Below are 14747 nucleotides of genomic sequence, written 5' to 3'. Positions count from 1 at the left end.
CCTGATCTTAACTAGAAATTTCTTGCAAAGCTTCTACCTTTGGGCCAATAATTTGTGGTTTGAAAGTTTCTCATACCTTAATCCTTTTTAATTTGGAGGTGAATATGTATTTTTTTTTTCCCCAAAAGCCCAGCATTTCAGCTGGAAAGTGGAAGTAGTCCCTAAAGAAACAACTTGAGTGGAGTTGAGCTGTTTAAGCTTTTTTAGGTTTCCCTGTTATGGTTTGTTTTGGTTTTTTTTTGAAATCTTTCTTGCCTGCTTCCTGGAACAGAGACCAGAATTACGGAGCTCTGGACGGCTGGCAGAACTCTACCCAAGTCCCAGGCTGATAGAGTTTGGCAGGATCCCAGCTCTACAGCCTACTTCACGAAGCCTCACCCTCTTCAACAACAGTCTCGTCCCTACAGACTTCAGGATGGAGGTTGTAAGTATCTGTGGGGCTGTTTTCCAGGGAAATGGACTGGTCAGTAGCAGCCATGACTCGGTTTTTATATGCAAGATTTCCATACTGTCCTGTGTGAGAGGAGGCAAGATACTCCAATATTCCCTCTGAGCGAAGCGAGAGGAACCTGGCTCTGGAGTGGTTTTAGCTGGGGCACCTCTCAGTGAAATCAGGTGCAGAGATGTTGGAGCAGCAATTAATCTGGGTTGTGTTGACAAAGTTCTCCCTTAATTTTATGGAAGGTCTTTAGCTGTGTGTGTCACATTTTGGAGCTCTGCGATCAAGAGAAACCTGTGGTCCTTTGCTCCCCAGAGCATGGATTTCACTGTGGTTTCCCTGTCCCATCTACATTTGCTTTGTGCCAAACTGCTGTTAATAGTAGAGAGCAGGGTGTGAGGTGTGTCCTCAGACTGCTGGTGGGGAGGCAATTTTCACACCTCCTGGGGGTCAAGCCAGCTGGGCTGTCCACACAAGGACAAGGGTGGGGGTTGTGCACCCCCCAGCCTGTGATCTCTGTGCTATTGAAGAGCATCTTTGGGGAGCAGCTGCAGAGAAAGGCTGTTTAATATGTGGGGGCTGCATAGGGCAGAAGGAGCTGGGGCTGCTCCCCTGGCAGGGGGAGCAGGGCTGGTGCAGCCAGGAAGGGCTTGTAGGCTGGGCCTGGGGCTGGGTGGGATGTCTGCTGGAGGGGGAGATCTGTGAGGGGCTTGAGGTTTGTTCTTCTTCATGCTGGGTGTGTTGAACTTGTGGAGCTGGTTAAAACCTGATACCATGGACTTGTCTGTGTCTGTGGATAAAGCATCAGGTCATGTGGGAGAGTCCAGCCACAGCCTCCTGGGCCAAGGAGGAGGGGTGTGAATTTTCCTCTTGCTGCTTTTCCAGCTATTTCCACAATGGAGTTCTGCTTTCAGCCTCTGCAGGGAGCAATGCCCCTTGGCTGGGTGCTCATGGTGTGTAAAGGTTGGGTTTCATGTGCTCCTGCCAGGGCCAGACCTGCAGAGCTGTGTCTGCACAGCTGTGCTGGTGCAAGGCCTTTCCTCCCTCCTTTGGGCAGCCTCCAGCTCTCTTGGCCAATCTGTGAAGTCCATGAGAAAGCAGATGACAAGAGTTCTTGGGAAGAGTGGGCCATGCCCACAGAGCACATGCATCCAGTTTTCTTTCTGCTTCCTGCTTTCCTGCTCTGCTATAAGCATTTGGAGGTGACTTTTCTTTAGGCAGAGGGCACTGGGGCATCTCTCTACAGCTGATGATTGGTGGGGAGTGAGGGCTTCAGTCCTTTAGGGGATGTTGAGAAGCACTGATGGCCCCTTGGGAAAAAATAGTTTGCTGTTGGGGTTTTGCACAACTGGTTTTGCAGAGACATTCTTCAGGCTCTCAGCAGTGTCCTCCAGCCATGTGGTTTCTGCAGTGGGATTTGAGCAGTCCTGCTTCCTCTGGCCTTGAGCCTTTGTGAGAGGCCAGGAGAGAGAAAGCAGCTTTCCTTGGCCCACAGTGCAGAGAAAGACTGGGGAAGGAACACTCTCCTGAGGATAAGCATCCCTTATAGTTAGGTTAGTTAGGTGAGTCCATTAAAGGAGGGGAAAATACAGGTTGTATGAGCTCTGCTGTTGCCCAATACTGCATTTTAGGGATTTTAAGCCTTTATGATTTTTATCATCCCCTCTTTAGTCTTTCTTCTCTTGTACCCCACAAGAGACCAGGGTAGTTTCCTAAATGCATGTTGTGCTTGTCTTACAGGCTCGCAAACCCCACTGCTGTGCCATTGAACCCAGCAAAGGAGTGATCCCTGCTGAGGGTGAGGTGTCTGTGACTGTCACAGCAACGCTGGATGACACGGGGCTTTTTTCTGTCCCTGTCCGGCTGTTCTTTGGGAGCAACCGTTGCACCGCCTTCTGGCTGGTGGCTTTGAGCACTGGCACCACAATTGTCTTAGACAAGCCATTCAGCCCAGAGCTCAACTTGGGATACCAATTCAGGTAGGAGATCTCTCCACCCCCACCTCGCCTCCTGTCTCAACAAGGAGCAGTTTTGCTGTCGTCCTTCAAGCAAAGTCTTCTTCAGTGTTCAAAGCCCTGACTCTTCCCTGAAGGCAGAGATTCCTTTAGAAACACGTGAGGGCCAGTTGAGAGTTGTTAGACACCCTCAAAAGCCACTGACAGGGAAACCAGTTGTTAAATTGCCATTGAATTGTCTTTAGTTCTAAGACGTTGATGTCCTCACTTGACCAAGAAATGATCTCGCAGGTTCCCCCAGAACAAAAGGTTCCCGAAATGGTGCCCAGATGAGGCAGGTCCCTCCATGTGGCTGAGGCACCAAGGGAAGATGGCATCACACCCTTCCCTTCCAAAATGGCAAGCAGGGGCCCCGGGAACAAAGAGACAGGAGGGTGACAACCCCCACCGGCAAGGCAGGAGCCCACAGAGCAGTTCCAGAGGCAGATGGAAACTCTCTGGTTTGTGCGGGGTCTGCACTGCTGCTGCCGCCGCTTCCTCGTGCTGTTCGTGGGCTCTGCTGCTGCCCTGCTCTGCCCAGGGCCTCGCTCAATTTTTCACTGCCAGCAGAGTTTGCAAAGTTCACTTCCAAACAGTTTCTAATGCAAAATGAAGTTTCTACAAATGGCTAGCAGTGCAAAACCAAAGCTACTATGAATGAGAGAGGCTCTGCACCCCTGGTGTCCTCTCCTGGAGCAGGCAGTTTTTACCAGCTTGCTGGTATCATCCAGAAACTGTCTCCGAGCTGGCTTTTAGAAATGTCTGCAGTCATACCCTCACACACAAGGTCCCCAAGTGCAGGATCTCAAAGATTCAGTAACAGTTTCAGGCACAGATTAATACAAAATACAGCAACAGTATGAATCAACTCAGAACAAACATTCTGGGGGAAAACACCACCTCCTGTTAGCCTCACCTGGAAAATGTTACATTACCATTATAAGCATATTTCCCTTTGCAATAATGACGTCAAAAGGGCACCTTATCAGACACTATTTCTGGTCCACATTAGGAGCTGGAAATGTAGACAGTCTCCAAGAAATTAACACCTCAGGTTGCTCACTGGGAGCAATCTGATGACCAGGGAAATAGCTACTCCCATACTATTTTCCATCCTGCCTTCTATTCCAGCCTCATGCCCTGTATTCATCAGTTCAAAGTAAGAAACAGGGGCCACCATTTCCATCGGCTCTTCTGGAGTGTGGAATGCCACAGCCCATCTGAGCAGGAGGGCCAGAGTGTCTCAACCCTCAGCAGCCCCAGGGATGATTCCCAGGGCCCCAAACGTGCCAGCCCCGTGTTTGGGCTGGAGCCACTGTTGATGGACCTGCAGCCAGGCCAGTCTGAGGACATGGTGCTGCGAGGCTTCTCCCGCATCCCACAGGTGAGGTCCCCACCATGGCTGAGCCTGGGGAACCATCAGCCCCTCCTCTGGGCTTGTTCCACAGGCCCTTGACATTTGCCTGGGCAAATGAGCAGAGGCCTTCAAGAAGCTGATGTAAGACCACACGTTTCTGTGGCAGCACCAGTTGCTTTCCTTGCTGGCCACCATCAGACCAGCTGAGACTTCATTGTGATTCCACAGCTATCAAAACCCAGTGCTGATCCCAAAGCAGCAGTGGAAGGAAATATTGCTCTTTTTGGGCAAACAGTGCTGCATGCTTAGTCAGCAAAGAAGGGCATAGAAATAAGTTACACTTAGTCTAAGAGCCCAAAAAGAAAGTGAATTAAACAAGTGCCAAGTGATTTATCTGGGGTAAGCACAGAGTAAAACAAAAGCCTTGGGAAGAGAGGGAGTATTTCACAAGTGCCTTTTGTGGGTATTGGGATACAGTACTACAGACAATTGAGCACAAAATAAATAGGCTGCATCACTGGAAGAAAAGGGGCCAGTGACCATAACTCTGTGGCAAGAATAGAGCCTGTGGTGGGTGGGTGCTGAGCCAGTGGAGGGCATTTGCTGGATGCTCTGCCACCACCCACTGGTGACAAGTGACTCTTGCATGCAGGAGGTGCAGGATTATGTGATGTGTGAAGCTGTCAGTATGATAACCAGCAGGACAGAGAAGATAATAGAGACAGTCCTTACCTGCAAGTTTATTCACCCCTCTATAGAAATGTCAGCCACACACTTCTCTTTCCGGGTGAACAAGGTAAGTCTGGATTGCATCCTAGCATTTAACAGCATGGCTGAGGGGGGTGTGTGCTTGTGTTAAAGCCCCTCTTTACGCTTCACTCTGTAAAGTGAGTGAAGATGCTTTTAGAGATGAGACTGGTATTTAATTTCCCCAAAGTAAAATTGCAGTTACAGCTGCACTGCCAAGGGGGATTGTGGCCACTTCCAGAGAAATGCCAGTTTCTGTGCTCACTGTAAAGGGAGGTTTTGGAGGATGCTCCATGGCACGGTGATGTCTGTACACTGATGCTGTAGGGAAGCTGGGAAAAATGGAGATTCCTGTGAATTCCTCAGGCTGACAAGGAAAAACCCATCACCTCCTGTGTCTCTTTGCCTTCTCTGCTGTTGGCATGAATACTTTATGATATAGTTATATGGTACAGCTCTGTGCATTTCCCAAGTCTCACCTGCTTCAAAGAACCCCAGACATCTTGCAGCTGCAGTGATAACACTGAGGCAGAGCAGGTGCCCTTTAGTCTCTGGATCCCAACTCCAGCATCACCTTTCCCTCTCCTGCAAGTTGTCTAAAAAAGAGAAGATCTTTCATCCTTTGGTTTCTGTAGTTTCAGGCCTCTCCTCTGGTTTCCCAGGCTTCCACTGAAGTACAGAATCCCCCCTGCAACAGGCAGTTCAGATGTAATTTAGGAGCTTTTCAGCTCTCCCTGATTCTGCCTGGGTTTTGCTCAATGCCACACACACAAACTGATTTATTGCATACTATGGCACAGCACCTGTTTGGTATCAGTACCTCCTGAACTGGCTTCCCAAAGTCTCTGGTTTCTCTAAACCATGCAGGAAGCCCAGCACAATGCACAGACAGGAAGGAAGAGCCCAGGCTTTTATGAGGCTGCTAGAGCCAATAAGGCTGTGAGAAATGACTGTATGGGAATGAGGACCATCTAGTGCTGTTTTGCCCAACAGAAAGACAAATCTGCAGACAAATGGCCTGGATTCACTTTCTGCTTTAGATCTTGTTCAAGCAGCCACCTCCTCTCAGGGGCCTATTCCCTCATCTGTACTTGGGAGTGTTTCCCTGTCCCCCAGATGATGCTGTGGTTTCTAAACATGAAAAGCATCTGCTATAAAGAAAAACTGCCTGGAAGGGTAGAAACAAATAGAAAGGGTAAATAGAGATGGATGCACTTGTGGGGCTGAAGAATGTGAGATGCATCAGAAGCAGAAGGACGTCTATGGCTAGTTGAGGCTGGTTTTCCTTCTCTCCTGTTTCCATAGAAACCCAGTGATGTCCTGAGGCTGAAGTACCAGCCTTTGGCTTTAAAAAACACCTGCATGCTGCCACTGGACCTCATGCTGGACTTGGAGCGGCCGTTCCTGGTCTGTGATAAGGAGCAGCAGCCCCTCCCAGGTGGCCAGGTGAGCAGCCCTGGCCTCCTCCAGTGGGGTCTGAAGAGGAGGGATGTGGTGGTGCCTTTCTGTTGGGAGCTCCTTGAGTCAAGAAGTTTATTCTGTAGCATCAGCAGTGGGCTGGCCTGAGCTGCATCAGCAAAGCTGCTGAAAGAATCAAAATCTTATCTGAATTGAGAAGATCCATCCTGGCTTTAAGGCACAGGGAGAAGGGAGCAGGCAGCTGGGTCTGGGCAAGCCATGCAGGGAAGGTGTCTCCTGGAAAGCCATGCCAGCTCTCCAGCAGCCACCCCCTTGTACTGGGGCTGAGCACAGAAACGGGAGCCTGAGGGATCCTGGACTGGCCTGTGGTGCCTGCAGCCAGACCCCTGCTGTAGGGAGATGAACCATGAACTGAGAAGCCCGTGCTGGGGTCACTTGGAGCATTTACTGTTTCATGCTGTCAGACCTTGGGACATCATCCCACAGGTGATTAATTACTGCTCATCTCCTTGCAGCCTGTGAGAGTGGATGTAGGGGAGACCTGTCATCTCTATGTCGCGTTTGACCCAGCTTATGAACTGGATTTTAAGACCTGGAAAAAAGAGAAGATTCTGAATATAAACTTGGTCAGGGGCCATCCTTTTGTGGAGCGTATCATCCTTTGGGGAGAAGTGCACTTCCCAAATCTCCAAATGCAGCCCAGCTCCCTGGAGTTTGGCTGCATCGTGGCTGGTGCTGAAGAAGTGCGTTCCCTGGAGATGACCAACTGCAGCCCACTGCCCGTCCAGTACCGCTGGTCATTCCACTCCAAGAGCCAGGTTTACAGGTTGAGGTATGTGCACCTTTGCCCTCCCCTTGAAGCTCTTCTTGCTGGTGTCCTGTTTGTACTATTTGCCTGGGATCTGACAGACTGCTTCTGGCTTTTTCTTATGCAAATAACACCGACCAGCTGTGCTCAGGCTGGATGCCCAGGGAATGGGTTTTCTACCAATTTGGTGCTGCCCCCACAGTGGTTTCCCTGGGAAGGAAAGCTAGGGTGAAAGCTGCTTTCTCAGACTTCTGTGGCATGAGGCAATGTCCACCTTGATGAAGGGCTCCTAGTCCCAGCTCCCACAGTGCTGCTGGAGGCCCTTCTGGCCCCTCTGCTTTGGGATGGGTCCTCTCTGCAGGTGCTTCTCTCTGCTCCTCACCTTCCTCCCTTGCATTGTGCTGGAGGATGCCCAGACAGTCCCAACACCAGACAAAGAGCTACTTAGTGCCTGGGCTGATGCTGAATAGCCAGCTGAACAGCCTTCCCTTCTTTTCTGAGACAACTCCTTTACTGCCAGGACAATTTCTTTCCCAGGGGTCAGCTTTCAGTGGACACCTTGGATTCTTCACTCCCTTTTTTTGTGACACTTGTTACTCATTTTGACTTTCCCTCACTGCAACATGTCCCTTATGGGTTCTGTAGTGCTTGACAGCAGGACTTGTTCATCACATTATCTCCTATCCCTGTCTCCCAGAGAGTTTCTACTTTAGAGTGAAAAATGTCATTTTCTGGGCACCATGGTCCTGGGAAGTTGCCTCAAACTATTCATTACAACTAAAGACAGTGGAATAGATGATTAGGGATCTCTTGGGGGTTATGATGAGAGAGCACCTCATCCAGAAATGAAACCCAGGCTTAGATAACAAGCTACAAAGCTAAAGACAGTGATTCTTTGGGGAGCAGGTCATTACAGGCCTGTCTGGGAATGGAGCATCCAGGTGGTGTTTGACTGTGGAGAGCACTTGCAGCTCAGCAGGCTGACAGGCAGGCACAGCTCAGCTGTGTCCCTCACATGGCATTAGAAACACAAGCAGAGTTACCCTGAGCACCTGCTTCAATTTAAAATGGGGGATGTGACCTGAGTCACCTGGGAGTGTTGGACAATGTCAACCAAGCCCCCGAACACTGTCAGGGAAACATTCCTGATAAATCCCTGGTAGAGCTGCAGTTTCTGGTGTTGGGCACTGGGGGTGGGGGCTGTGCTGGCTCATCAGTGGCCAGCTCTACCCCTTGGTGCCTCAGATCTCACCTTCTGCTTGCCTTCTCTGTCTTTGCCACTCCCACTGTGCTTTTTGCATCCCCACAAGTTGTTCATGCCTGTCCTCTGTAGTTGCTCAATGCAAGCAGTTGCAGCTGCTGCAGCACCTCAGTGTCATCCCTGGGCTGCCTTTAGAACAGACCTGCTCCAGCCTGGATTGGGAAGGGCTGGATCCAACCATTTCTCAGTTCAGTGTGCCAGCACCCACCCAGGGGCTGCATCCTGGCCAGGAGCTGCTGGTGCAGGTGTCCCTCCCTCCCACTGCAGGTCCCTGTTCATAGTTATGTTATATTCCAGATATGAACTTAATAAATTCAAACCCCAACCACCAAAGGAGAAGAGACCCAGTCTGCATTCCTCAGCATCTCTAAGGAGACGCCTCAGGATTAGAAATGTGGAGGAGCCAGTCACAGCCCTGGAAGAATCTCAGGATGTTAGCCAATCTTCAGGAGCAGAGGTAGATTTTCTTGTACACCTAGTGCTTGTGTTGCCTCCCCAGCCTGCCACCAACAAGTCATGCTTGTGCTGCTGACCTCTCTTTTTGCTGCCCTGCTGTGCTGTGCCCTGAGAGTGGGCTGGGCAGCAGGGCCAGTGGCTGGACATGGAGTGTGTGGGAGGGAGAAACAGGAGAGTTTTCCTTGGAGAAGCTCACTCAGATCCTACAGACCTGTGTTGAGTGTGGGATTTTTTGCCTTGTTTCCTTCGCAATGTAAGATGAGGCTTTTATATGCAGCATGATGATAAGACCTCCAGCTTGCTTCCCAGAGCAAGCTGGGATGATCCTGATCTCCATGGAGCCTCTTCCCAGTACAGCCAGACTCCCTGTTTGCAGGGCTCTGCTTTCACCCAGAGCTGCTATTGCACTGCTGGCCCTGGAGCTGTCTTACAAAGGGAGACTTTGCAAAGTGGCTGTCTCTTCCTCCCAGCACAGAAAATGGCTTGTTTTCCAGGTGCCAGCAGAAACTCGTGGACGGTATTACATCCCACTAGGGCTGGTGGGAACCATGTCCCCCACGGATGTACTGCACACTCCCCTGGAAGCAGAGGAGGTAAGAGGGAATCTGTCTCACTTGCACATTGTCAGTGTGGCCAGCAGGGCTGGAGCTGCCAGTGCCACTGGGGGCCCTCAGCATTGGCCACAGAGGGGCCTCCCATCCCTGCAGGCCCATCACAAAGTGCTGCTGAAGCAGCTGCTTGTTGGAGAGGCCTTGCAGGACACATTGTAGGGCTGCCCAAGGACGCAGTGCAGCACCTGTGGAGGGCACTGCTCCCCCTGGACCTCATCTCATAGGAAAGTTTTGCAGGAGCTTTTGCTGAGGCACCTTGAGAGCACACCATATATATCAGAGAGAAAGGGGAAAGGCCTCAGGAGTCAGATGAGCTGGGCTGGAGTTCTTCTCTGAGCTCCCTGAGCTCCAAGAGCTCTCACTCTGAGTGTCCACCTTTTCTAAAAGCAGTAAGAAAGGCTTTTTAAAGGCAAGTTGTGCATCAGAGAGCATTTCTACTGCCAGGAGACGTTTACTTTAATGTAGTGTATTAATTAATGCATTGACCCGTGAGGATGGGAGATGATTTTCCCCATGGTCCCTGCACTGGTCAGTGGCACAGATGCAGGATGAGATTAGGGTGATTTGGCAGTGTTTGGGGAATAGGCCCCTCTGGCTACAGCTGCACTTTGCTCCAAGATGCTCTTCTGCATCCATTGCCATGCTCAACAGCTCAATCTCTCCTGTCCTCCAGGTTTTCAGTATCCTGCCACTGTCTGGTGTGCTGCAGCCAGGAGAGAGCCAGCAGGTCTCCTTCACCTTCTGTAGCCATTTCAACACCATCTCCAATGTCACGGCGCTGTGCCACGTGGAGGGAGGCCCCACCTACGAGGTGGTGCTGACTGGGGAGACCGCATGCATCAGCTACTCTGTGAGCCCCCGGGAGACCAACTGTGGCTCTCAGGTACCACACACATCCCTGGCACAGCTCCTTGCCTTGGTGGGTTCCTGCCCACCTCGCTCCAGGGCTCCCTTCCCTTCCCAGCCCCTTTGTTGGCTCTGGGGCTTGGAAGTCCAACCTTTGAGGGACACATCTGGCATCCAAGCTGCTCTAAAATGGCCATCTCCAACCCTCTCCACAATGCTGGGAATGCCTCTTTTTCAGGGTACCTAACACTGCCTCCTGGGGCAGGCAGGGTCCCAGTGAGGGTGCTCTGAGGGGTGTGTCCCTGAGACATCTCTCTGCTGATCCACACCTAAAGCCTGACCTCCAAGGAGATGCTCTTGTCTAAAACTCTTGCTTAATCCACACAATAATCAAGGGAAAAAGTTAGGCTTTCAGTCACTATATTTGGAGAGACTGTCCCAGAATAATCCCCACTTCACTCTTTTTCAGTGGAAAGCCCACAGATATTTCCAGCTGCTGGCCCTGTCTGTGTTGCCCCGGGTGACTCCCTTGTTGCATCTATGTTGCTTGCCAATACTTGCATGCAGGTGCCTTTTCTCCTGGAATGCCTCAGTGCTGTCTCTGTTTCTCCTGGCTGTTGGTGACCCCTCAGAGGGCAGAGGGCCTGTGTGCCCTGGTTCATTTATTGCTGGCCCTCACATGGTTGTTACCACAGCTCTGTGTGCTGCCAGAGCTCCCTGGTGCTGTGCAGGTGCCCTGGGCCTGGGGGTTCCCCAGGTTTCCAAGTGCCCCTATCTCCTCCCTGGTCCCTGCTCCCATGATGTGTCTGCTTTCAAGCCCAGGAGGGAGGAAGGAGATTCCCAGCAGCAGGCCTGGGTCTGTAACTTCCCTCTCCTGTGCCTTCTCTCCAGATGTTTAATGCAATTCATCACAGCAAGGTCACCCTGGAGAACACTGGCAAGATTGAATTCAACTGGGTGCTAAAGCCTAGCCCTGCAGACCAGCATCTGCCTGGTGTGTTTCTGGTCAACCCCACCACTGTAAGTAGCACAAGTGACTGAGCCCAGCCCTGTGTCAGGTGGCCCAGGAGAGTGTTAAAGGGAAAAAAAAAGGGGGGGAGGTGGGGAGGGGGAAAGTCGGAGAGGAAAACCCCAAACCCAGCCATGAGAGAGACAGGGCTGTAAGCAATTTCTGCTGGGGCCAGAGAAGGTCAAACAAGTGCTCTCCTGACAGACTCCCCCACGGCCTTGGCTGGTGGGTGGCTCTGCTGTCAGAGGCAGACACCGGCGGGAGGCACAGGAGCGTGGGTCACTGTCCTGTCCTGCTGTAAGGGGAGCAGAGGAGAATTCTTTTTGATAGATTTCTCAGATGAAAATAAGGCACAAACGCACCCTTATATCTGAAAACTGTTTATTGGTAAAGAAAGGGTATGGTCCCGACCAGAAGGGGACAGAAAAGAGAGTGAGAGAGAAAATGAGAAACGGAGAGAGCAACAGAGGACGGGGACAGAGCGTCACCGCGAGAGCCCTGAGGCGCTGTGTCGGCTCCTGCTCGGCAGATGGAGCAAGTGCTGCCAACCGCACCAGCGTGCGTGCCCGCCGCGGCGGGAGGGGCTCCATCGGCCGGCAGCGGGGCCGGGCTCCATGGGCCGGCAGCGGGGCCGGGCTCCATCGGCCGGCAGCGGGGCCGGGGCTGGATCGGCCGGCAGCGGGGCCGGGCTGGATCGGCCGGCAGCGGGGCCGGGCTCCATGGGCCGGCAGCGGGGCCGGGCTGGATCGGCCGGCAGCGGGGCCGGGCTCCATGGGCCGGCAGCGGGGCCGGGCTGGATCGGCCGGCAGCGGGGCCGGGCTCCGTGGGCCCGCAGCAGGGCCTGGCTGGATCGGCCGGCAGCGGGGCCGGGCTCCGTGGGCCCGCAGCCGGGCCAGTTGTCCCGCGGGCTGCGGCCACCGGGCTCAGCAGCCGCCGCTTGTCACGGTCGGGGCGCGGCGGCTGCTCCCTCGGCGGAACAGCGGAGCGCTGGGTTGCCGTGGCGAGCGGGGAAGCGGCGACAGCAGCATTAGACAGGGAAGAAGTGGCTCTGCAGGGAGCCGGACCCTCCAGGTGCTCCCAGCCCAACAAAAAACCAAAAACGGCCGGGAAAAACTGTCAGTGTTAACTGCTTGTATATGCTAAGATTCCTCCCATAACTCAGCCCTTTTAGGAAGACTCTTGCTCAGACGGGCAAAATTTTCCCGAGCTTCGGGGTCTGTCCGCCTCCAAGGGGGAGGTCTCTTGCAGCCCCCAGACACGGAGCCTGCCTGCATTTTCTCCTAGCGATCTCCTTTACACGTGGGATGTATCAAGGCTCCCAGCACGTCTACAGCCTCTATAGTAATTTTTCACCCCATGTCAAAAAGTGGATTTATAACATTTGTTGTGGCATAACTTAAAATTTCATTGGTTGCTCACAGTCACTCAGGGGACCCCGATGGCTGAGATCTCAGGCTGTGCTGGCACTGGAGCGTTTCTGAGGGTCACCTTACCCAGGCTGTGTGATCACATATCCCTTAGTAGGCTTGCTGCTCCCTGCCTCCTCCAGCTTTGTTGCTGTGCAGCGGCTTTGTGGGGCAGTGAGGGGGCCAGGGAGCAGCGGGGCTGGAAGAGCTGGAGAGAAACTAGCAGCATCCCACCGCTGTCCAAGCTTCTCAGTCCTGCCTGGATGTCTTTGAGCCAAAGCAGCGCTCCTGCCTTTGTCCCTCCCTGCGGTGGGAAGAGGAAGCCGATTGGCTTTCCATTTCTTCATGCCTGTCTCCTACAAGGGACGAGAGGAGCTGCTGGCCCTGCTCAGTGCGGGGATTTCCCTTCCACAGCGGCAGCAGAAGCGCCTTTTGTTGATGAGGCAGGCTCTTGCTGGCCGAGGGCAAACCCCATCAGCAGCAGAGCTGTGCTCCCATCGGACTGTGCTCACATCAGGCTGTGCTGGGGCTGCAGCCTTGTGAGCCCTGGGGAGGACACACAGCACCCCAGGGTCAGAGGCTCGACTCTTAGGGCACAAGGAAGGTAGAAGGTATGAAAAATGAAGGCCGCTCCTCAGTTAAAATTTAAAGAAAATTTAATAAGAGACAATAGGAGACAAAGTCAACAAAGCAGAAGTAACAGCGCTGGGTGCTTGGCTTGGGTGCTGAGGCAGAGGCACAGACCAGTCAACACAGCAACACCCCTGATACACCTTGGGTACTGCATCAGCCTAATCCATATCTACAAATGCTTATACATATTGAAATATTTTAACATAGTTCCTCCTCCGCCTCACCTTTTTGGAGCGTGTGCAGTTGTTCTAGCCCTGGTCATTTTTTACTTTTTGACACATTCAACAGGTTTCCATTCCTTTATTGGTTAAGTGTTAATACTACAACAACTCTTCACCAACATTGGTATCACAACACAACATTCGCATTAAAAGAACTCTAAACTTTAGTAAAACTTCTTTTACAAAAGTCAACATTATAAACCACATAGTATTTACTCTAACAGTTGTGAAAGCCAATACTGTAATATGTTTATCACTAAGGTGATGTGGTCTGATGGTTTCTTCTAGATGAGAACCTGTCTGCTCAGCCTGTCTGTCCCCTGAGCCGTCCCCATCAAACACTCTGATACATTCTCTCTCTCTTCTCCTCTCCATGCAGGGCTCTGTTGCACCTGGTGAGAAGCAAGTGCTGGCATTCTCTTACATGCCTGGATTTCCAGGAGCCTTCAGCAGGACTTATCAGCTTAAAGTGGGTGACCTGGAACCAGAAAATATCTGCCTGAAAGGAGAGGCATCCTTTCCTATGATCACTTTGAACCTGCCCTGGAACACCAAAGGTGGGCACTGCCTGTCTGCCCCCAGGAAGGGCCCCTCTGGTTTTGTTCCCTACCATAGGCCCAGAGGGCAGCTCATGCCAACCTCCACCAAGCCTGGCGGGTTGCAGGACTCCCAGATCAAGTCAAGCCCCCTGGTTGCTTCATGAGTCTTGAGCAGAGGATCCCATGTGAACTTTGTCCCAGGAACCACCCTGCAGAGCCTGCCAGCTCATCTGGCAGGGTCCTGAAGGACGATGGCTTGAGTGGAAGGCTTGGGAAAGCTGTAAGAGAGGCTGGCAGGGCTTCTGGCAGGGTTGGGTTTGTGTGACATTGCAGGGGATGAGCTGCTCCTCAGTGGGGAGGGAGATGGGTGGGAGTGAACATGAGGATTCAGAGAGGAGCAGCAGCATCCACTTCCCATAGATGGCTTGAGGGATTTCTTTCTGGAAGAAACCAGTGTTGGGAGGTAGGGACTTCCCAGCTTCAATGGGACTGGCACTTTGCTCACACTTCTCTTTGTGGATGTTTTCTTCCTTCAGGAAAAGAAACACACGAGAAGCCTCTGACACAGCTCATAAAACCCCTGCAACAATACAGTCAGAGGAATAAATCAGCTGTTCAGAAGAAGACTCAGACCCCAAAAACTGAGACTCCAAAGAGTCTGATTCCGAAGACTCAGGACCTGCAGCCCAGCATCCTTGACTCTGGCATTGTAGTAAGAACAACTGCAGCCCTGTTTGGCACAGGCCACCCTCTCCATGTCACCTGAGCCCCTTGCAGCCCACAGCAGCTCCCCACTGCCCTGATGACACTTGGGACCTCCCTGCCCACTGACAACCTTGTGTCACCTCAGCATTGCCCCTAGGGCTGCCCCTCTGCTCATGGTCTCTTCTGGGGCTGCAGCAGCTTTCTGGCTACCCCAGGGAGAGATCCTGAAGGCCATGCTCCAGGGATGGAGTTGATGGTGCTTTGAGGGAGATGCAGGTCATTGCTGGGCAGTTTGT

General features: G+C 52.3%; 1 protein-coding gene across 1 annotated transcript in view; it reads left to right on the top strand.

Moving 5' to 3' along the window:
- The window catches only part of LOC118691410 (hydrocephalus-inducing protein homolog), a 74395-nt gene that overhangs the window by 30772 nt on the left and 28876 nt on the right, over positions 1-14747 (top strand). Inside the window, exons 18-27 of the mRNA XM_054516180.1 lie at positions 2180-2418; positions 3691-3817; positions 4443-4586; positions 5843-5983; positions 6472-6788; positions 8957-9074; positions 9766-9975; positions 10830-10958; positions 13587-13764; positions 14283-14458. Coding sequence (XP_054372155.1) covers positions 2180-2418; positions 3691-3817; positions 4443-4586; positions 5843-5983; positions 6472-6788; positions 8957-9074; positions 9766-9975; positions 10830-10958; positions 13587-13764; positions 14283-14458 — 1779 coding nt within the window. The remainder of the gene's footprint in view (positions 1-2179; positions 2419-3690; positions 3818-4442; positions 4587-5842; positions 5984-6471; positions 6789-8956; positions 9075-9765; positions 9976-10829; positions 10959-13586; positions 13765-14282; positions 14459-14747) is intronic.

Source organism: Molothrus ater, chromosome 12 (assembly GCF_012460135.2).
Source record: "Molothrus ater isolate BHLD 08-10-18 breed brown headed cowbird chromosome 12, BPBGC_Mater_1.1, whole genome shotgun sequence".
Taxonomy (NCBI): Eukaryota; Metazoa; Chordata; class Aves; order Passeriformes; family Icteridae; genus Molothrus; species Molothrus ater.
This window is presented reverse-complemented; position numbering and strand designations above follow the sequence as displayed.